The sequence below is a fragment of the Garra rufa genome, chromosome 12 (genome assembly GCF_049309525.1).
Source record: "Garra rufa chromosome 12, GarRuf1.0, whole genome shotgun sequence".
NCBI classification, from domain to species: Eukaryota; Metazoa; Chordata; class Actinopteri; order Cypriniformes; family Cyprinidae; genus Garra; species Garra rufa.
In genome coordinates, this window is record NC_133372.1 from 9,215,565 (window position 1) to 9,239,055 (window position 23,491).

A 23,491-nucleotide genomic window follows, 5' to 3' on the forward strand; every position below is an offset into this window, starting at 1 on the left:
CAGATATCTGCGGATATCTGTGTGTGGGCTTACTGATTACTTTTTGTTTGGAAACATAAAAGTAGTTCTTTAAGCTCTTGCCTAGATGGTGCTGTCTCCCCTGCTAGGGTTTAAATAGACAGCCCACTCTGCTGGGTTGGGCTGTTTTCAGGAGGACTAACCGGAGGTCTTTCACTGATCTGTTAGTTTTTCCCAGGCTCTTTGGCCTTTCTGGATTTATGTGATTTGGGCTAGGTAGATCACTGCCTTTGAGTCCTTCACTCCATGAAGGCCCAGGTTCGAGCCCTACAACATGAGCTCCCTGCACGCAGCGGTTCTTATGTCCCATAAGAACCTCCATTACCGATGTTCTGGATTTTAACTCCTTAAACAGGTTTTGTTTGAGTTTGAGTTAAATGCAGGTCACTCATGGGTGAGTACGATCCATATTTTTCTTTTAATAAAGAAAAAGAACTTAATACTGTCTCAGGCCTGTGTGTTGTGTTTTTGCTTTTCAGAGAAAAACACGACGAGTTTACGTCGGATGCTCCCCCTCTGATCCTACGGGTTATGGTTACGGCAGTGTTCGTCCTATCCACGCCACAGGTCGTGCGGTAAACCACCCTCCCAGCATTTGTTAGACATAGGACTTATGTCCTCTTCAAGGTAAGCTCCCTAAGTTTCTTTCTTAGGATTGCCCTTGGCATGTTTAACATTTGTCCTTTGCAGGCCTTTTTCTGAGAATCCCTCTTCCAGACTCTCTCTGTGGACTTTAGATCCTGTGAAGTGATCTTATCAGCCGAAGGTTCTTTCCAGCACCTCCTGAGTTTTGTCTCCAAGGAGCAATTTCTCAGTTCTCCAGTAACTAAAGTAGCACTCCCCTTTCCGCGGAAAGGGTTTATTCAGAGTACCGCTTCTCGCTGACAAGCCAGGCTTTCTCCCCGGTTCATCTGGGTTAGGAGCCTGTCCCTCTTGTCCAGGCTGATTCTCACTCTTCAGGCTCACACTCGAGCTGGGCTCTCCCCTTCCCAAGGGAAGGGTCCCTAACGAGCGCCCCCTCGATGGGATGGGCGTTCCTCCCTGGCCTTCAGGGTTAGGAGTCTATCCTCATAAGTTCCTGCTCCGGGGGATTTATGTCCCGTTGAGACAGGAACATAAGTCCACCTAGACTGGGGTCTGTCGATCCCCCTGTTAGCCCGAGGGCAGGGTCGATTCAACCGAGGTAGTACTCCCCTTTCTGCAGAAGGGGTTTATTTAGAGTACTGTTTCTCGTTGACAGAGCCAGGTTCTCCTCCCGGTTCATCTGGGTTAGGGGCCTGTCCTTCTTGTCCAGGCTGATTCTCACTCTTCAGGCCTCACGCACGAGCTGGGCTCTCCCCTTTCCGAGGAAAGGGTCCCCAATGAGCGCCCCTCGTTGGGACGGGCGTTCCTCCCTGGCCTTCAGGGTTAGGAGTCTGTCACCATGACTATCCAGGAGCTCCCTTCTCAGGAACCTGAAGTAACTTTAGTAGCTCCCCTTTCCGCGGAAAGGGTCCTCTCAGAGCTCTTCAATGACAGCAGCTCACCTTAATTCAAGGTTCGTCAGTAGCACCACTGTCGTGTGGACAAATTCCCCTTTATTTGGGTAGAATCTGTCATCAGGCTTCCTGAGTCAGGTATGATTGCTCCCCTTTTGAGAAAAGGGTTCCTCTCGAGCGCTGCTCCTGGCAGGAGGAGTAAGCTCCCCTTCTGATGAAGGGTGAAATCGGAGCGCTGCCTCCTGGCAGGCGGGTTTTCCTCTCTGTTAATCAGGGTTAGGAGCCTGCTTGCGCCTGACTTCCGGGTCGAGTGTCACCTCCCCTTCAGGCTTTATGACTAACTAGGAGTTACCCCCTTTTTTCAGGACCTTGAAATGACCTAACGGCTGCTCCCCTTTCTGCGGAAAGGGTCCTACTAGAGCACCACCTTCTGGCGGGTGTTGGCATTTCTCCCTGCTTCTCAGGGTTTTGAAACCTACCCTTAACATGCTAGAAGCGAAGGCTCCTACGATTGAAGCCTCCTCAGGCTGTTGGCAGCTCACCTTTTAGGGTTCCCTCAAAGCAGCGCCACTGCCGCATGGTGAATTTTTCTCCCTTGGCTAAGGAAGAAATAACCTATCTTTCTCAAGGTCCTGATTTGAGCACGTTCGCTCCCCTTCTCAAGGGTCCCGTTTAGAGCACGGCTCCTAGTGGGATGAGTATGCTCCCCTTACAAGGAAGGGTAATTTCTGAGCATCACCTTCTCCTAGTAGGCATCTATGTGGACTGGGTCTAGTACGCTCCCCTTTACACTAAAGGGCCCCTTCAGAGCATTGCCCTTTTTAAGGACGGATGTTCCTCCCTGCAAGTCGGGGTTAGGGGTCTGTCCGCTGTCTGCGTCCACTATATGATGGTCAGTAGCTCCATGATTTCATCAGTCGACTAACAGTTTGCGGACTGTCTGTCCTGATTGGGGTGTAGCATTGCTCCCCTCTCTAATCAGGGAGGGTTCCTCCCCTATTTTAATTCTCGTCATCCTATGACAAATCTGGAGCTTTAATATGAAACCCCCAAAATGGGGGAAAACACAGTCTCCAAATCCCATTTTACTAGGGTAAGTGTCCCACGCTAAACCCTGGGCACTTTCTGAAATCCACAATAGTGGTAAGTGCGCACGGAATCTTTGTGCACTTCCTAAAAATCCACATAAGTGGTAAGTTCCCACCAAGTTTTTGGGTTCTTTTCTAAAATCCTATACGGTATGGGTTACGCGGTACTCGTTCCCATTTTTTGAGTTGGTTTAAAACCCCGGTCTCCCTGGGCCCAACTTCACTCGATATCACCTCAGATATCTCCTGACCATCTGTTATCCAGGGTGCGTTATCTGAGGATAACCCCTGCTAGAACGGTCTCTGTCTTGGGACAGGCCTGTTAGTCGCTATTTTTGAGTCAGTTCACTGAGGGAACTAGACTCAGTAGTACTGGCAGTTCCTGTTCTAGTTAAGTCTAAGTATTAACTTAGCCGTTCCTCCGAAGGAATCTCCGATTCCAACCTGAGCTGTGCTCTGGGTCCTTTGACCCATTCAGGTAAGTGAGTAACAGTTCAGGCTTTGGCCGGGGAGGTTACGTTCTGACAGCTGTCACCTCGTCCTATAGGGATAATTCCTCACAGAATTTACACTTAGTGCTCACTACTATGCACTCCCCTCAGCATGGAGACGTTGGTATACCGTTCCCCAATAGCGACCCCTAGGGGACGCGGTGAGAGTTCCCTCGGAAGGGAACGTCTCTAGGTTACGTATGTAACCCTAGTTCCCTGAGAAGGGAACGAGACACCGCGTCCCCTAGGCTTCTTCCCATGCTTCGGACGAGAAGCTTCAGACAGTGAAGCGGCTGTATGTTTACTTCGGCGACTCTTTATACTGTGTCGCCCGGTAGTGACGTACCAGCAGCGACGTGCGCGCCGCAGTGACGTCATACGCTGTCGCCGGCCATTTCATGGAGTTTTTCTATGCATTCTTCAGACACGAGTCACGCTGCAGCGTTCCCCAATAGCGACCCCTAGGGGACGCGGTGTCTCGTTCCCTTCTCAGGGAACTAGGGTTACATACGTAACCTAGAGACGTTCTCTGAAATAGATCAAAGGTACATCTCATGAACCTTCCATTGGAAAGCATATAGACAGAGGACAACACAGGAGTTACAAATTCTGACAGTGGACTTTCTTATTTTTATTTTCACCTTTGTGCCCATATTTCTTTTTTTTCACAATGACGTTGTGTGCTTTTATTTTTTTATTTTTTTTGTCAGACCACTAGTACAAGTGTAACTGTGAATCCTATCCAGTCTTTTTCAATCAATATCCCACATACAGTAATGTGTAATTTTGAAGAGGAAGAGTAGGAGGTGAAAGAGGAAGAGGAGGAGAAGAAGGAGGACGATGACCACAACAACATGGAAGAGACAGAGGAAGAGCAAGGGCAAGAAGACAAGCAGTCTCATATATTTTAGTTGATGAGTGCCAGGGTTGGATCAGGCATGCAAGAGGATTTTACCCCTGCTGCCTGGCCAGGGCTAATTTAGCCTGTGATGCTGAAGAGGTTCTTTGGCCTGTCCCAGACCAAAGACAGGATGCTGGGCAGAATAATTATTTTGTTGTTTTTTTGCTGTTTTGTACTGTACTCTACAGTACATTAAATTAAGGAATAAAACACTTGCAAAGGAATAGATTTGTTGTGTTCATCATGTGAAAAGTTTTTTATTTGTATTGTTTTTGTAGTATTGTTTTGAATTTATCTCATCAGTGTGTAAAACTGTGTTGTAGTGTGTTTGTTTTTGAGGATTTGTGTGTCATGTCTGAAAGCAAAGTTTGGTTTTTCAGCAAGATTGAATTGTTTTGAGTGGAGAGCTTCATTTTGACCTCAATATAGGAAGTTTGGGGAAATGAGTTAGGAGTTGTGGATTTGTGTTTAGAGTTTCGCAAATAAGAGGCATAATTTCAAGAAATGTGTTTAAGCAATTGAAAAAAACTGTAAATTGAGATTGTGGATCACGTCATAAATAAGCTTTCCATTGATGTATGGTTTGTTAAGATAGGACCATATTTGGCCGAGATACAACTTTTTGAAAATCTGGAATGTGAGGGTGCAAAAATATTGGGAAAATCACTTTTAAAGTTGTCCAAATGAAGTTCTTAGCAATGTATATTACTAATCAGAAATTAAGTTTTGATATATATTAGTAGGAAATTTGGTAGGAAATTTACAAATTGTTGGCTATTGCTACAAATATACCTGTGCTACTTATGACTGGTTTTGTGGTCCAGGGTCACATATAATGTCTAAATGTTTCTTTTTGCTTGAAGTTTTAGTAATTTTGTTGCGTTTGTCAGTTTAATACGTCTATATAGTTTTTATGCATTTAAATTTTTTTATTTGAATTGTTTTAGTACTTAAAGCTAAAAGATTGTTTAAAAATTAGTACTATTGGCAGCTAGCTTATATATATATATTATGTTATTTTATTTCATATAACAAATTTTAGATATTATTTGAATTAATGACAATATTCCTGCTATAGTATTATGTTCAGTATGCTCATATGCAAAGAGCAGTATTCTCATGTAAAATGGAGAAGCAATAAAACAAATCAAAACAAATGTGATGGGAAGGGTATAATTGACATAAATTACAACAATAATTTTTTAAGCTTGATTGATATAGTCATCATCAAGACTCTAAAGCTGCACAGCACGGTTTCATTTTATGTGAAGGTCAGTTCATTGGACAGTTTCTTATGTAAGAGATGATATCTGAGGGCCATGTACCTACGTCCGTATTTAGATTTTGTAACTTCACCCTCTACGGGATGTTTGTCTCTTGCTGGTTTAGGAGGACACTGAAATCTACTGACCATCTGTTTACTTAAGTACACAATGTGAATCTGGCTTGAAGTCAGAGATGTTTTTGCCTGAGCAGATATTTAATTTACAGTTACAGTACATTTAATCAAACAGAAAAAAGTGAAACTGTAATTAATTTAAAGTAAATTTTATATTTATCAAATAAAAAAAAGTTTGGTTAATGTATTAACTAACATGAACGAACAATGTACAATGCATTACTCTGTTTATTAATCTTTGTTAATGTTAGTTGATAAAAATTCATTGTTTATTCATGTTAGTTCACAGTGCATATACTTATGTTAACAACACATATTGTTTATTCTTAGTTCATGTTAACTAATGTTAATTAATAAACCTTATTTTAAAGTGTTACCAAAAAATGAAAAGATTTTGTTTAGATAGCATTTTCACTTGACACTTTTCACTTCACTGAGTTTAGAAATGATCGTGGGTTTTCTTTTATTGTATTTATTTATTTACGTAGTTAGCACACAACAGAAAATATGACACATTTGGAAAAACATCACAATAAACATTAGGGTTCTTTAAAGTTGTCTTCAGTATTTTTTAAGTAAACCACATTAAACATTCAGAGAATATTTTTGAAAATTCTACTTTCATATTTTATCTAACTTAACTTTTGTTTATGGTGAAATGTAATTGTAACTAGCCATAAAATGCTTATATTGGCCCAGCTTATGTAACATTTTGACATATGTCTAAGGAAAGTACATTAAGTATGATGTTAATAAATAATCTTTGTTTAATTGTTTTTGTCTTTGGGAATAGAAATATATTTGACTAATATTAGATCAATGTTTGACCAAACCAAAAATAGATTAGGTTGTAAAAAAAAATGAGTGTTTTTTTTTTTTTTTTCTTACTTGTTCCAAAATATCATTGTTTTGGCAGGAACAAATAAGAACTAAAATCACAACTATAACAGCCCTGCATTGTACATGTAAATCTTGAACACACTACAGATGAGTGATAATAAGCACTTCACACAAACACTTTATTTTTTTTCTCTGAGCAGGATCACCAACTCCCCATATGCTGATATCTGTGTGGTATGGGCCAAATGTGAGGATGGCAAAGTGAGAGGGTTTATCCTGGAGAGAGGAATGAATGGCTTGAGCACCCCTAAGATAGAGGGCAAGTTCTCCCTCAGGGCTTCAGCCACCGGGATGATCTTAATGGATGAGGTCGAAGTGCCAGAGGAAAACCTGCTCCCCCATGTGTCTGGCCTTGCTGTGAGTATTGTCGCTATCATTTATTATTAATGGTGTGTCACACATCACTAATACTCCTGATCACACTTCTCAACACTTAGTATGACAACTTAATACCAGCAAAAACTAACATCTGACAGAATCACCTGAAATGAAGTGGAAAATCATAACATGGCCACTGAAGTGATTATTTACTTATTTGACATTTGATTTTACTGTTGATTTCCGTAGGGTCCCTTTGGTTGCCTGAATAATGCCCGTTATGGCATTGCATGGGGTGCTCTGGGTGCTGCAGAATTTTGTTTCCATGCTGCCCGCCAGTACACCATGGACAGGTGAGTGGTTTAACATCAGGTTATCGGTAACACTTTACTTTACAGGTAAATAATACTTCTACGGCATTTATTAATCTTAGTTAATGTTAATTTAATCATTTACTAATGCATTTTTAAAATCACAAGTTGTGTTTGTTAACATTAGTTAATGCACATGAACAAACAATGAACGATTTTATTTTTATTTAACATTAATAAAGATTATTAGTGTAATAAATGTATTGATCATTGTTTGTTTACGTTATTTAAAGGAGACGTTCACTTCCAGAACAAAACATTACAGATCATTTATGTCATTTATGTTCATGTCTTTCTCTCTTCAGTCGTAAAGAAATTTTTTGAGGAAATCATTTCAGGATGTCTCTCCAAATAGTGGACTTCTATGGTGCCCCTGAGTTTGAACTTCCAAAATGCAGTTTCAATGCATCTTAAATGCTATAAATGATCCCAGCCAAAGAATAAGGGTCTTATCTAGCAAATTTAAAATTTGTTATTTAAAAAAAAAAACTTTATATACTTACAACTCAAATGCTCATCTTGTCTAGCTCTGCGTGAACTCAGAGACAGTTAGGGTAGGTCGAAAAATTCCCATCTAATTTTTTTCTCCAACTTCACAATCACCTTACATCACTGTTTTACTTTTTTTGTAAAGGGCATTTTACAGCGATGTAGGGTCATTTTAAAGTTGGGGGAGAAATTGAAATGGGAGTTTTTTGACATACCCTAATTTTTTTTAGAAAATAACTGTTGGTTTTGCTTGATAAGACCCTTCTTCCTCAACTGGGATTGTTTAGAGCCCTTTGAAGCTGCATTTTGGAAGTTCAAACTCGTGGGCACTATATGGAGAAAAAACCTGAAATGTTTTCCTCAAAAAACATAATTTTGGATGACAAGGGGGTGAGTAAATGATCTGTAATTTTTCATTCTGGAAGTGAGCTTCTCCTTAAATACATTAACTAATGTTAAAGGAACACTCCACTTTTTTTGGAAATAGGCTCATTCTCCAACTCCCCCCGAGTTAATAAGTTGATTTTTACCGTTTTGAAATCCATTCGGCCGTTCTCCTGTTCTGGCGATATCACTTTTAGCATAGCTTAGCATAGATCATTGAATCCTATTAGACCAATAGCATCACGTTCAAAAATGACCAACGAGTTTCGATATTTGTCCTATTTAAAACTCGACTCTTCTGTAGTTATATCGTGTACTAAGACCGGTGGAAATGCAAAGTTTCAATTTTCTAGGCTGATAAGATTAGGAACTACACTTCCATTCCGGCGTAATAGTCAAGGAAGTTTGCTGCCGTAATATGGCTGAAGCAGGAGCAGTAATACCACGCAGCACATGTGCAAATGCTAAACTAGCTGGGAACTCATTTCTGATAATACTCCGCCTGCTTCAGCCATATTATGGCAGCAAACTTCCTTGAAGTGTAGTTCCTAATCTTATCAGCCTAGAAACTCGCAGCTTTGCATTTCCACCGGTCTTAGTACACGATATAACTACAGAAGAGTCAAGTTTTAAATACAACAAATATGGAAACTCGTTGGTCATTTTTGAACGCGATGCTATTGGTCTAATAGGATTCAATGATCTATGCTAAGCTATGCTAATAGTGATATCACCAGGACAGGAGAACGTCTGAATGGATTTCAAAATGGTAAAAATCAACTTATTAACTCGGGGGGAGTTGGAGAATGAGCCTATTTCCAAAAAAAAGTGGAGTGTTCCTTTAACTAAGAAAAAGTGTGTATTTTAGGTATTTTAACTACCAGTTGACCTGTTTTGCATTAAATTTAGTCCTGCAGTGTGACAAATTAATATAAAATATTCCATGTATGCATAATAATTAATATTCCTAATAAAAGTTGCTTGTAATTATGCATGTGACCATGTTACCTTTAATTTTATTTTTTAATTTAATCCAACATACGTGACCCTGGACCACAAAACCAGTCATAAATGTAAATTTTTGGAAATTGAGATTTATACATCATCTGAAAGCTGAATAAATAAGCTTGTTAGGATAGGACAATATTTGGCCGAGATACAACTATTCGAAAATCTAGAAAACTGAGGGTGCAAAAAACCCCCGAAATTTTGAGAAAATCGCCTTTAAAGTTGTCCAAATGAAGTTCTTAGCAATGCATATTACTAATAAAAAATTAAGCTTTGATATATATATATGATAGAAGATTTACAAAATGATTTTTGGCATAAAACAAAAAAATCGATAATTTTGACCAATATAATATATTTTTTGCTATTGCTACAAATATAACCATGCTACTTAAGACTGTTTTTTTTTTTTTTTGGCCCAGTGTCACATATGTGTGATTGATTTGATCATGTAGAATCCAGTTTGGAGTCCCTCTGGCCAGAAACCAGCTGATACAGAAGAAGATGGCAGATATGTTGACAGAGATTACCATCGGCCTGCAGTCCTGTTTACAGCTGGGCAGACTCATTGACCAAAAGAAGTGAGTCATTAAAAAAGAGCTTACATCCCCTGTACTAGTTTTCTCAGTCTTGGTTATTAGATTAGGTGTTTATGTAAAACATTTGGAGGAACATCTGGTCTCACTGCAAAAAAAATCCTGCAGCTCATTGAATGTTTTTTAACACACTTTTCTAACAGATACACGCCTGATATGATCTCCATGCTGAAACGAAACTCGTGTGGTAAGGCCCTAGACATCGCCAGGCAGGCAAGAGACATGCTGGGAGGAAACGGCATAGCAGACGAATACCACATTATACGCCATGTCATGAACTTGGAGGCCGTCAACACATATGAAGGTACAAACTGGTTTCATTTTAAAATTAAAACTATACGTTTGGCCAGCAGAGGTCAGTATAGGCTGCACAATCAAGGATGTTGTTTTTTCATGCAGTGCTATAATGCAACGATAATTAATAGTTCTTCATTTTCACAGGCACTCATGACATCCATGCTTTGATCTTGGGCAGAGCCATCACTGGACTCCAGTCTTTTACTGTTGGAAAATAAACCCATTTTTTCTCTCTGAACATGGGTATAATGGACATCTGAGGGAATACTTGATCAACATCCATCCATAAGTGCCTCTGTGTGCTCTCAAATCTCTTGGTTAGTAAATGGGTCCAAACTCACTTAAGTCTGCATATTCAAATCTTCAATGGGATCTTCTCTCTAGGGTACTGGATTGACATTAATTAATATGTCAAGTTACATTATGAGACAGTTACTGGTCCTGTGGTAAAATTACTCAAAGTCTTGGATCTGCATTATTCATTGTACAGTGATCATGAGAACTAATGAAGCACGTTAATTCAAAATACTGTTGAAAACAGGTTTTAGTCAATGATGCCACACATCCTGCTTGCACTTTAGACTGACCCGCTGATCATTGTCAATGACTCTTGTAAATTTTGTTGTATTTATTGAGTCCTGAAAATAAATTGAACATCACTGTCTTGTGATTCTATGCATTCATTGTGAATAAAATCGAATTAGTTTGTTTTCAAGTGTTTTATATGCATCTGTGGGTATATACAGTTGAGGTCAAACGTTTACATACACCTTGGCAAAATCTGCAAAATGTTAATTATTTTACTAAAATAAGAGGGATCATACAAAATGCATGATATTTTTATTTAGTACTGACCTGTTTACATATAGTCCACAAGAGAAAGTAATGGTTGAATTTATAAAATGACCCTGTTCAAAAGTTTACATACACTTGATTTTTAATACTGTGTTGTTACCTGAATGATCCACAGCTGTATTTTTTTTTTTTTTGTTTAGTGATTGGTCATGAGTCCTGAACAGTTAAACTGTTCACTGTTCTTCAGAAAAGTCCTTCAGGTCCCACAAATTATTAGTTTTTTAGCATTTTTGTGTATCTGAACCCTTTCCAACAATCTCAAATTCTGAGATCCATCTTTTCACACTGAGGACAACTGAGGGACTCATATGCAACTATTACAGAAGGTTCAAATGCTAACAGATGCTTCCGAAGGAAAAAAAAAGAGCTGGGGGTGAAATCTTTTTGAATTTGAAGATCAGGGTAAATTTAACTTATTTTGTCTTCTGGAAAACATGTAAGTATTTTCTGTAGCTTTTAAAGGGGAGTACTAAATGAAAAAAAAAAAAGATATTCGGGCAAACTAAGAAACATTCTGTTCGAAAGTTTACACCCCCGGCTGTTAATGCATTGCTTTTCATTCTGGAGTATCATCGAGCATTTAAACCTTCTGTAATAGTTGCATATGAGTCCCTCAGTTGTCCTCAGTGTGAAAATATGGATCTCAAAATCATACAGCCATTGTTGGCAAGGGTTCAAATATTCAAAAATGCTGAAAAACCAAAGAATTTGTGGGACCTAAAGGATTTTTTTTAAAGAACAGTGGACAAACAAGGGACTCATGAACAACTATCACTAAGTCAAGCAAACAAAAAAACACAGATCATTCAGGTAACAACACAGTATTAATAATCAAGTGTATGTAAACTTGAATGGTAATTTTTATAAATTCAACTATTATTTTCTCTTGTGGACTATATGTAAACGTCTTTTATGTTTAAAATCTTTTTCAGGTCAGTGCTAAATAAAAAATAACATGCATTAACCTATATAGTATATAACAGGGTTGTTATACGTAAATAAAATAAAATCTAAAATCATAATAAAAAACCTATGTCTAAAGGTTTGATTTAGGTTTTTAACTAAACTAAGATAAAAATTAAAAAATGTATTTATTTATTTAAATAATACATTTAATAACTATTTAAATACTTATTCAAGCTAGCTGGCAAGTCAACATTTCTCATATTTTCAGTTCAGGTTGTACTAAAATAACTAAAACTAAAGAAATTATATATATATATATATATATATATATATATATATATAATTTTTTAAACACTTTACAATAAAGTGTCATTTGTTAACATTATAGTATTAACTAACATAAACAATGAATAATACATTTGGTTACACAGGATTTATTAAAATGTGTTAAAGTAAGTTAATGAAAATACAGTTGTTCATTGTTAGTTCATGTGGATTAACTAATGTTAAAAAACACCACCTGTGATTTTAATAATGCATTAGTAAATGCTGAAATTAATAATAATAATTAATAAATGCTGTAAAGTACTGTACATTCTTAGTTAATGTTAACTAATGTAGTTAACTAATAAACCTTATTGTAAAGTGTTACCAGAATATTAGAAAAGTAAAAATGAGCTGATAGTTAGAAATGCATTAAAAAATATTCTTACATGTATTCTGTCTATCATCTATGTAGAGCAGGCCAGCTGATGTGCACGATTGCTGGTTGACCTTGAATGATCCGTGCCCGCGCCTTGATGAGATTTACGTGATTACGTGTCAAATCCACCAATAGTCTCGCTGTCCAAGAACAGATCATGATCAGTCGATGGTGTGAGATCTTTAAACCTCATCACTTACATCACAGTCTATCTGCCCACCCGAACAGAAAAGTGCGCTGGAAAAAAAATCTCTGGTTTTAAAATCTCTTAGCAAGTCCTTGAACGAGTTCACTGATTTGTTTTACGGAACTAAACTTTGGAAGTACAAGTTATTTTTCGTTTTTTTTTTCAAGTGACATTATGCGCCGAGTCTACTCACCGACTGAACAAATCGTCGCAGGTTAGCCTACTTGGGATAAACTACCTGAAGGACGCAAGACACATTTGCGAAGTGGAATACAGGACTTACGTTTTTTTTAAGCAGTGGACAAGAATGAACCCTGTGGATATGAACAGTTTGAACGTTAACATCTCTGGGAACCAGTACGAGTATCAGTATGCTGTCTATGAGTCTCCGCTGTACAAGGACTACAGACCTCCAGCCAGGGATCTCATCCAGCTTCCCAGAGCCTTGCTCTACCTGATGATGGCCGCAGTGGTGGTAGTCGCTGTCGCTTATGCCATTGTGGGGCATTTAATTAAAGACCTGGCGCATGACATCTTAGGTAAATATACTGGGAGTTGCATTGTGTAGCTTGTTGAAGGGAGTCGAGCAATTTAGCAGGTTCAGCTGGTAACCTTAGAGTATTATGGTTTTGGTGTTTTCAGTAGTGTGTGGTGATACAATGGCCACAAAAAGTAGCTGTTAAGTAGTTTTGGTTATTGGTGATTATATATGGAATATATATTTATCTACACCAAAAGATACAAATTGTTTGATTATACAATGTGGTTCACAATTCATCTAAATTGTATTTGGACCACAAAAGCATTATATAAGTGAAGTAAGTTCTAAGAAATGATTTGCACCATTTGTTTGCATAGCATTTGATTTTATAGTACAAAGCAATAAATAACATTTACATTTCATGTGTGGCTTTTAAGAATGTATTTTATTTGTGCTATTTTAGAAGAGACAGGATTTAGTGTATATATATATATATATATAACTGAAAATGGAGCTTGTTTTAGGACCATTAAAATCTTTGCATTGTGAAGTACACTACCAGTCAAAAGTTTTCAAACAGTAAGATTTTAAATGTTTTTTAAGTTCTCTTCTGCTCACCAAGCTTGCATTTATTTAATCCAAAGTATAGCAAAAACAGGAAAAATTTGAAATATTTGTACTATTTAAAACAACTGTTTTCTATTTGAATATATTTTAAAATGTAATTTATTCCTGTGATCAAAGCTACATTTTCAGCATCATTACTCCAGTCTTCAGTGTCACATGATCCTTCAGAAATCGTTCTAATATGCTGATTTTCTGTTTAAGAAACATATATTATTATTTTTATTTTCATCAATATTTTAAACAGTTGAGAACATTTTTTTCAGGATACTTCAGGATATTTGAGGAATAGAAAGATTGGAAGATCTGCATTTATCTGAAATAAAACGCTTTTGTAACATTGTACACTATACTATTCTAAAGCTTGGAGCCAGTATATATATATATTTTTTTTTTTTTCGGGAAAGAAATTATAGAAATTAATACTTTTGTTTAGCAAGGATGCTTTAAATTGATCAAAAGTGATGATAAACACATTTATAATGTTTATAAAGATTTATACATTTATAATGATTTCTATTTAAGATAGAATCCTGTTCTTTTGAACTTTCTATTCATCAAAGAAACCTAAAAAATTCTACTCAGCTGTTTACATCATAATAATAATAAATGTTTCTTGAGCAGCAAATCAGAATATTAGAATTATTTCTGAAGGATCATGTGACTGGAGTAATGATGCAAAAAATTCAGCTTTGAAATCACAGGAATAAATTACATTTTAAAGTATATTCAAATAGAAAATTTTAATGTTTTTGCTGTACTTTGGATCAAATAAATGCAGGCTTGGTGAGCAGAAAAGACTTCTTTAAAAAACATTTAAAATCTTACTGTTCAAAAACTTTTGACTGGTAGTGTAATTTTCATGATCATATAGGTGGCTTTTCCTCACAGTTTTCATTACCATAATGCAAAAAAAGTAAAATATTAAGCTTATTTAAAAAAAAATGAATTAAAATTGTATCTTTTTCACTGTAATGCAAAAATACTGTTTTTGAGAAATATGTGTTTGATTATTATAAAAATACCACACAAAAACGTATTATTAATAATATTTTTTCTTTCACAATAGTTTCACGTTAATATAATTGCTGACATTTATTTTCTTATATTTGTGTTCAGACTGGGCTTTGGGTCCAGACGAGGAGATCTTAAAGGCCAACAGCGAGGCCGGTGATGACGGTTCCACACACATGCCATCGGGCATCACACACTCCCACCCCAACGCCTTCCACGTTTGGGATCAGGACGACGTGGTCATCCCGCTCGCTCCAGAGCACAGCCCCCAAACCAGCCCTCTTCTGGCTGTCATCCCTTTTATTCCCCACTTCTTTCCCTCTCCTGCATCTCACAGTGTGCTCAACAGCCCCGCACTGCTCCAAATACATTCAGAGGATAACAAGACCCCCAACAAGACAGCACAAGAGGTCTACGTCTTCCCTTCACCTAAAATTACAGGACATACTTCTACTTTCCCACACGTATCGTTTCATGGGACTGATAAAGTATGAACCACCAAACAATGGCTCACATTAGATAGCAGTCCACAAATTCTTAAAGGAATAGTTCAGCCATAATGAAGATTTGCTGAAAATGTACTCACTCTTAGGCAATACAAGATCCGAACAGATCCTCTGTAGTGAATGGGTGCCGTCAGAATGAGAGATCATAAAAGCATCACAATAATCCACAGATAATTCACATGACTCCAGTCTATAAATCAAAATCTTGTGAAGTGAAAACAAATATGTCTGTGGATTTTGATGTGAGAGGACAACAACAGAAGAACTTTTTCACTGAAGGAAGTACTTTTTTGGCAGGAAGCGTCAATTAAAAGTTTAAAAAAGCCTTTATGATGGGGTTTTTTCTTACAAACTTGCAGTTTTTCACTGCACAAGATGTTAACTGATGGACTGGAGTGGTGTGGATTACTTCTGGAATTATTGTGATGTTTTGATCAGCTGTTTGGACTCTCATTCTGACGGCACCCATTCACTGCAGAGGAATCCTTTGGGTACATTAAAAATGTTGCTGTGGGTTGTTTTTCATGTCCGTGGATTAAAGCGACCTCAATAATGTGATATTTAGCCCCTGGAATGCGAATTTTAACAGGGAAACCCTGCCAAAAACCATGTATTTTCCCCTCCGGTACGCAATTTTTACCAGGGGACCTTTTCTGGAACGCAATTGGGATACTTTTGAGTAGCAATTGGGTGGGTTTTGTTGTGAAAACCTGGCAACCTTGTTCTATGGTATGGTTGTGAAAATCCACTTTTGGAACCTTTATTTTTAAGAGTGTTTTATATTTATAAGTGACCTTGGACCACAAAACCAGTCCAAACGGTCATTTTTTTTAAACTGATATGGTTTGTTAGGATAGGACAATATTTGGCCGAGATACTATATGAAAAACTGCAATCCAAGGTTTCAAAAAAACTCTAAATGTTGAGAAAATCGCCTTTAAAGTTGTCCAAATGAAGTTCTTAACAATGCATATTACTGCATTTTTGGCAGGAAGCGTCAATTAAAAGTTTAAAAAAGCCTTTATGATGGGTTTTTTTCTTACAAACTTGCAGTTTTTCACTGCACAAGATGTTAACTGATGGACTGGAGTGGTGTGGATTACTTCTGGAATTATTGTGATGTTTTGATCAGCTGTTTGGACTCTCATTCTGACGGCACCCATTCACTGCAGAGGAATCCTTTGGTGAGCAAGTGATGCAATGCTAATTTCTCCAAATCTGTTCGGATGAGGAAACAAACTCATCTATATCTTGGTTGTCCTGAGAGTGAGTACATTCAGCAAATCTTCATTTTTCATTTTCTATTCTTTTAAGTTTTGAATCCCTCCCTTTAAATATAAAAAAATGATCTAAGAAACTTTTGGCTTCTCTGACCTGTGATGGTGGTATTTACCACAGTACCTTAAACTTTCCTATTTTACTGCAAAAGCTGGGCTTCAACCTGTGGAGCATGTGAGGATGAGTGGCCTGTCCTCAAAATAGGTGCTGGTGACCCGAAACAACCTCAATAAGCAGAGAGCCATGTCAGTCCAAGCCGCATTACCTGGGTGTGTTTGCTTGGTAATACAGGGCCAAAGCGAGAGACTGCACGATAACGTCTGTAGGATTGTGCCAATTCGGGAGCCGCCTTCTTCCTGAAGCCAAAATACATCCTCAGAACAGACTCGGTTCGAAGCAGGATAACCAGCATATTTTATTGCAGTTTATGGATTTGCACAGAGGTAATACTATACCTGTGGCTAACTTTGTAGGCCAGATCAACTGGATTGGATTCGGAATCCAAAATGTTATTGTCAAGTTATATTAACCAGTGGCTCTTTTCTAAACTTTAATGTTATTTTTGTCTCCTATGTATATATTGTATGTCCACCAAACATTAAATAAGTAAACATATGGAATATATTTTAAAATAATAATATAAAAAAAAAAAAAATAAACATTTGTGACCCTGGACCACAAAACCAGTCATAAGGGTCAATTTTTTGAAATTGGGATTTATACACAAGCTAAAAGCTGAATAATCCATTGATGTATGGTTTGTTAGGATAGGACAATATTTGGCCGAGATACAACTATTTGAAAATCTGGAATCTGAAATATTGAGAAAGTAACATTTAAATTGTCAAAATGAAGTACTTAGCAATGCATATTACTCATCAAAAATTAAGTTTTGATATATTTATGGTCATTTATGATAATTTACACCCATACAATGTATTTTTGTCTATTGCTACAAATTTGCCCGTGCTACTTAAGACTGGTTTTGTGGTCCAGGGTCACATATGGCTTCATGGCCATAGTTTATTCATTTTAGTCTTAAAAATAGTTTTTTTGTTGATATATGGTTCCATGAAGGAGCTTTTACATTCTTGGAACCTATCCATTACACATAAGGTTTTTTTAGATAATTAAAATGTTCTTTACACTAAGAGAAAAAAAGGTTCCTTTAAGAACTGTTGACTGAAAGGTTCTTTCTGGAGCCCAAAATGGTTCGTTTATGGCAGTACTGGCAACTTTGGAGTATTAAATTTGAGTACATTAAAAATGTTGCTGTGGGTTGTTTTTCATGTCCGTGGATTAAAGCGACCTCAATAATGTGATATTTAGCCCCTGGAATGCGAATTTTAACAGGGAAACCCTGCCAAAAACCATGTATTTTCCCCTCCGGTACGCAATTTTTACCAGGGGACCTTTTCTGGAACGCAATTGGGATACTTTTGAGTAGCAATTGGTGGGTTTTGTTGTGAAAACCTGGCAACCTTGTTCTATGGTATGGTTGTGAAAATTCACTTTTGGAAACTTTATTTTTAAGAGTGTTTTATATTTATAAGTGACCTTGGACCACAAAACCAGTCCAAACGGTCATTTTTTTTTTAAACCGATATGGTTTGTTAGGATAGGACAATATTTGGCCGAGATACTATTTGAAAATTCGCAAGGTTTCAAAAAAAACTCTAAATGTTGAGAAAATCGCCTTTAAAGTTGTCCAAATGAAGTTCTTAACAATGCATATTACTGTTACTATGATATATTTACAGTAGAAAATTTACAAAATATCTTCATGGAACATGATCTTCACTTAATATCCAAATTATTTTTGCCATAAAAGAAAAATAAATCATTTTAACCCATACAATGTTTTTTTGGCTATTGCTACAAATATACCTGTGCTACTTAAGACTGGTTTTGTGGTCCAGGGTCACATATGGCTTCATGGCCGTAGTTTATTAATTTCAGTGTTAAAAATATTTTTTTGTTGTTGATATATGGTTCCATGAAGGAGAATTTACATCCATGGAACCTTTCCATTGCACTAAAGGTTCTTTATAGTGGAAATGTTTTTTTAGATTATTAAAAGGTTCTTTTAAGAACTGTTGACTGAAAGGTTCTTTCTGGAACGCAAAATGATTCTTCAGTGGCAGTGTTGCCAACTCTGCGGTTTTCCTGCAGAATTGGGGTATGTTTAAAATGTTGTTGTGGGTTGTTTTTCATGTCTGTGGGTTAAAGTGACCCCTGGAATGCGAATTTTACCAGGGGAACCCCACCAAAAACCATTTATTTTTACTTTTTCTGGAACGCAGATGGGATACTTTTGAGTAGCAATTGGGTGGGTTTTGTTGTGAAAACCTGGCAACCTTGTTCTATGGTATTTTTGCGAAAATCCACTTTTGGAACCTTTATTTTTAAGGGTGTTTTATATTAATATGTGACCTTGGACCACAAAACCAGTCATAAGGATCCATTTTTTAAAATTGATATGGTTTGTTAGGATAGGACAATATTTGGTTAAGATACTATTTGAAAATCTGCAATCTAAGGTTTTAAAAAATCGAAATATTGAGAAAATCGCCTTTAAAGTTGTCTAAATGAAGTTCTAAGCCATGCATATTACTAATAAAAAATTAAGTTTTGATATATTTACAGTAGGAAATCTACAAAGTATCTTCATGGAACATGATCTTTACTTAATATCCAAATGATTTTTGGCATAATAGAAAAATAGATAATGTTGACCCATACAATGTATTTTTGGCTATTGCTACAAATATACCCGGGCTATTCCCGTTACAATTCAAGATGTGGAAAAAAGTCATTTTTGGACTTCATTTTGGACCCTGTGTGTGTGTGTGTGTGTGTGTGTGTGTGTGTGTGTGTGTGTGTGTGTGTGTGTGTGTGTGTGTGTGTGTGTGTGTGTGTGTGTGTGTGTGTGTGTGTGTGTGTGTGTGTGTGTGTGTGTGTGTGTCTATTTCAGTTGTATTTAAGGTGTGCTGAATGTGATGCTAAGTATTGCACAATTGGAGGATCAGCTTAACTGACTAGCTGGTCAAGTGCAAGAGTTAAAGTGTTTAGTAAGGATGTTATCAGATTAAGAGTCCTCTTTTTGCCCTGTGAGTTAAACCTGAGAGGAAGCCAGTAAAGATATGGCAAATCACATCTTCTCATATTTTATATTTAACTATAGTATTGGATTTGTAAAAATGTTGTCTATCATATGGTTTCCTCTTGTAGTCTCCCAAGTTATTTTATACATATTTATGAACATTTTCCTTATAAACACGGTGTACTTGTTAATCTTTGGACTTAAATGACATCTGAGTGCTGGTGTCCTCATCTTTTCACCTGTTTAGATAACCATAACCGACACTGACTGTTATTATCGCCAAACCACATTTATTTATGAGTTACAATGATGTTGATTATGCTCTAATATTTGAAATATAATTACTATTTTCTGATTGTTATTCAATCATAAAGTTTATTTATGAAACAATTGAAACAAATGATCAGAGATAATTATAAAGTAATATAATGCTTTAGGCACTGTAAATAGAACAATTAAACCTATTAGATACCGGTGGTAGTTCAGGCTTTAATGCCACAGGCAAGAAATCACGCTGCAGGTGGGTAGAGAAGGCTTAGTATTACACTAATACTAGAGATGACCACATGAAACTGCAAACTGACCTGCTCGTCCTCCACAGTTCAAATCCTTCTAGAAGTTAATGGGAGTTTGTTATAATGAAGAACAAAAAAATAATAATAATAATTTTGTAGAACTGACAAGTAGGCCAATATGAATCATGAATGTTTTAAGAGTCACATAGGAAGATACAGTAACTGACATAGTGTGGAAAGAAATGTTATTTTTTGGTCTGTATGTAGATTGTAGAAGTGAAAACATACCTTATATACCAAAACTGGGACTTCTTTTTATATCCCTTCAAAGGCTTTAATGATTGAAGCAAAATTAAAACAAGGCCTGCACACTGTAAGGAACTCTGTGGATTTGTAAACTGTTAAATCAGGGATTAGGAAATAATTTAGATTAGACCAGATTGAACTGAGGACAGAGACACAGCATGTGCAGAAAGGATTAGGGCCTGCATCCTGACTGCCGAGGATATTATGTGATGGCTGGGATTCGTCAGATTAAATCATGAAGCTTACATTCACACCGTTCTGTAATCACTGTTACCCTGTAATACATATATGTGACTCTGGACCACAAAACCAGTCATAAAGGTCATTTAAAAATCATCATTTTTGTTGTTAGGATAGGACAATATTTGGCCCAATGAAAATTGCCTTTAAAGTTGTCCAAATGAAGTTTTTAGCAATGCATATTACTAATCAAAAATTAAGTTTTTATTTATTTATGGTAGGAAATTTCTTCATGGAACCTGATCTTTACTTAATATACTGATGATTTTTGGCATTAAAGATAAAAAATGACAATTTTGACCATTGCTACAAATATACCCGTGCTACTTAAAGGGATAGTTTACAAAAAAAAAATGAAAATTTGATGTTTATCTGCTTACCCCCAGGGAATCCAAGATATAGGTGACTTTGTTTCTTCAGTAGAACACAAATAACACAGAACATATACAAATATACACAGACAAAACCAAATTATACCCTGCAGCTCTGTGCAAGAAACTGAACAGTATATTATTTTTTTTTACCTCTGATTCACTGCAATGTCCAACTGTCCTGAGTGCATTCATAACAGCCGGCACGTCACGAAGAGCAAGCAACCATAATTTCAGTCGATCAGGCTCAAAAGTTGGGAGTCGGTGAAAAGTCAACTTTCCCAGATGAGTTCGCTCAAGCAAATGCAATCTTTTAGTTTTTAATCTGTTGCAACAATCAGGATAAACACAAGTAATTACAATTTTTAAGTAGCTGTCGTACCCCTTTAATCTTGTAAACAATGAGTGACAGGCGTCTACTATGCCAGGACAGTTGGACATTGCAGTGGATCAGAGGTAAAAATGTATATAAATACTGTTCAGTTTCTAGCACAAACCAATTGTTTAGTGTTTTAAGACCTCAATGTATCGTCACAAGCCACAGGGTTTAATTTGGTTTTGTCTGTGTATGTTTTTTAACTCTCAAAGCCGTGGGTCCCATTGACTGACATTATATGACTGACAGACTGCAAAATCTTTTGAGTTCTACTGAAGAAACAAAGTCACCTACATCTTGGATGCCCTGGGGGTAAGCAGATAAACATCAAATTTTCATTTTTGGGTGAGCTATCCCTTTAAGACTGGTTTTGTGATCCAGGGTCACATATATATATATATATATATATATATATATATATATATATATATATATACACCAGGGGCGTTTCCTCCGCAGAGGCAAGGAAAGCAGTGTCTCCTTAAAATATTGAAATATTGGATGAGAGAAAAATTTGTAGTACAAAAAACAACAACTACAAAACATAACATTGAGAAGTGTATAAAACACTGTCCAACAGTAACACCAGCAGGCAAAGTTACAGCAGGAGTCTGCACCTCTCTCACCTCCCCTGAGCCCTTTGCGTTAAGGCAATGCCTTCATTGCAATATATGACTGGTTATGTTCCGCTGTGATTGGTTCATGCAATAAATCCCAGCTCTTATGTTCTTTCGCGAACGTGAATCAGTCTGAATAGCCGAGTTCACACTACAAGCAACGACAAAGCAACACAATCCCATTCATTTCAATAGAGCTGGCGTTTTCTGGCGACAAGAGCGAGCGACAGAAGCCGTTGGCAACCGGATGGGGTGTCCCCAGCGTTTAGAATCCTTTTACTTTATTGCAAATGAAGAGCAACAAAAGTCGCTGCTAGTGTGAACGCAGATTAAAGCCCCATTCACACTACAAGCGACAAGCAGCATCAAAGCAATGCGATCCCATTCATTTCAATGGAGAGCTGGTGATTTCCGACGACATAGCCGTTGGCGACGCAACAAAACCCTTTAACTTCATGCAAATAAAGAGCGACTTTCTGGAGCGACAGCCAATAAGGAAAGAAGACGGTTGATCTCATGTGATCGTTCTCCTCTCAGTCGTATATAAACATAGGCAATAGAAAAAAATTAGGCTCTGCTTCTCATTCATTTTTGTTTGTATCTACAGATTTAATTTATATTATATTTAGTCTTTTGCCTCCAAAATGTTTGTATTTAGCGGCAGGAAACCTGATTCGCGGTCAAGGCAACCAGTAGCGAGAATGCCCACTAGAAACCTCATTGCAGCCAGACAAAAGTCGCTGCTAGTGTGAACGCAGCTTAAAATGGCAGTAATAAGACTGAAAATGTAGGTTTAAAAAAGTAAACAACCCACAGACTTCGATATAACCACGTTAGGTCAAAACTAGTCTCGTGTAGCAAGCAGCAAGCTCGCGGACGTTGTTAAATAGTTAACTTTCAAAAAAAAGTTCACAAAATATATTTAAATGGTTACGGTCTTGGGTTATTTTGGAATAAATGTAAAATGCTTAACTCTAACATGATGGGACCCATACTTGGCTTTAATAAACAGAACATTAAATTGTTAATGTAAAAATCTAAAATACTTTTTCCTAATAGTGCAAGTAATGTTTACTTGACGACATAACTGGGACATTTTAACAGGGTTGAAAAAAAATAAAAAAATTTAACAGTACAAAAGTGTAGATGTGAAAAAAATACTCTAGATTTTAAATTAGAGTAACTCCAAAGTGAAAGTAGAGCATTACATGATTGTTAATATCTAATGAAGGAAAAAGGATTCGTCACAGACTAATACAGTCCACATCTGTTCAGCTCTGATTTTGTCAGGGTCATGCTGCAGGAACATTGGATCAATGGTTCCAAATACAGTTGAGTCAGTTAGAGGTGGCAATTGGTCAATTGTGTGAGAAATGGGATTAGGTTGTGGCAAGCCATTTGATTATGCATTAAAAGGCCTATACAAATTAACAAAATGACCGCTTTATAGGCCACTGCAGTAATAGCAGCCCAGTATTTAAATAATGGGTTTTAAACACCATTTTAAGTTCCTTTCCAAATACCACATTTCTGAAGCACTATATCAGAAGGCATCAAATAAAGAACTTACCGAGGCACTATGGCTGCCAGAAAGTTATAGTTTGACAAATAGACAATCAAGAGCACTACTCATGGTTTAATCAAACACTTTGACATGTAGAGCCACTGCAG

General features: G+C 37.0%; 2 protein-coding genes across 2 annotated transcripts in view; both read left to right on the forward strand.

Annotated features, from left to right (window-relative positions):
• gcdha (glutaryl-CoA dehydrogenase a) overlaps positions 1-10,453 on the forward strand; it is a 19,795-nt gene extending 9,342 nt beyond the window's left edge. Inside the window, exons 8-12 of the mRNA XM_073851831.1 lie at positions 6,416-6,632; positions 6,843-6,946; positions 9,301-9,426; positions 9,585-9,745; positions 9,883-10,453. Coding sequence (XP_073707932.1) covers positions 6,416-6,632; positions 6,843-6,946; positions 9,301-9,426; positions 9,585-9,745; positions 9,883-9,956 — 682 coding nt within the window. The 3' untranslated portion in view covers positions 9,957-10,453. The remainder of the gene's footprint in view (positions 1-6,415; positions 6,633-6,842; positions 6,947-9,300; positions 9,427-9,584; positions 9,746-9,882) is intronic.
• A 1,926-nt stretch (positions 10,454-12,379) lies between these two features.
• On the forward strand, positions 12,380-15,492 carry LOC141347707 (uncharacterized). Its single transcript, XM_073852676.1, has 2 exons — positions 12,380-12,928; positions 14,614-15,492. Exons 1-2 carry the CDS (start codon positions 12,697-12,699, stop codon positions 15,000-15,002), a joined length of 621 nt encoding a protein of 206 aa, XP_073708777.1. The 5' UTR covers positions 12,380-12,696; the 3' UTR covers positions 15,003-15,492.
• The last annotated feature ends 7,999 nt before the right edge of the window (positions 15,493-23,491 follow it).

Coding starts and splice junctions, on each gene's coding strand:
- LOC141347707 (XM_073852676.1), top strand. CDS start 12,697: ATGAACCCTGTGGATATGAACAGTTTGAACGTTAACATCTCTGGGAAC. Junction 12,929..14,613: donor CCTGGCGCATGACATCTTAG/GTAAATATACTG, acceptor ATTTGTGTTCAG/ACTGGGCTTTGGGTCCAGAC.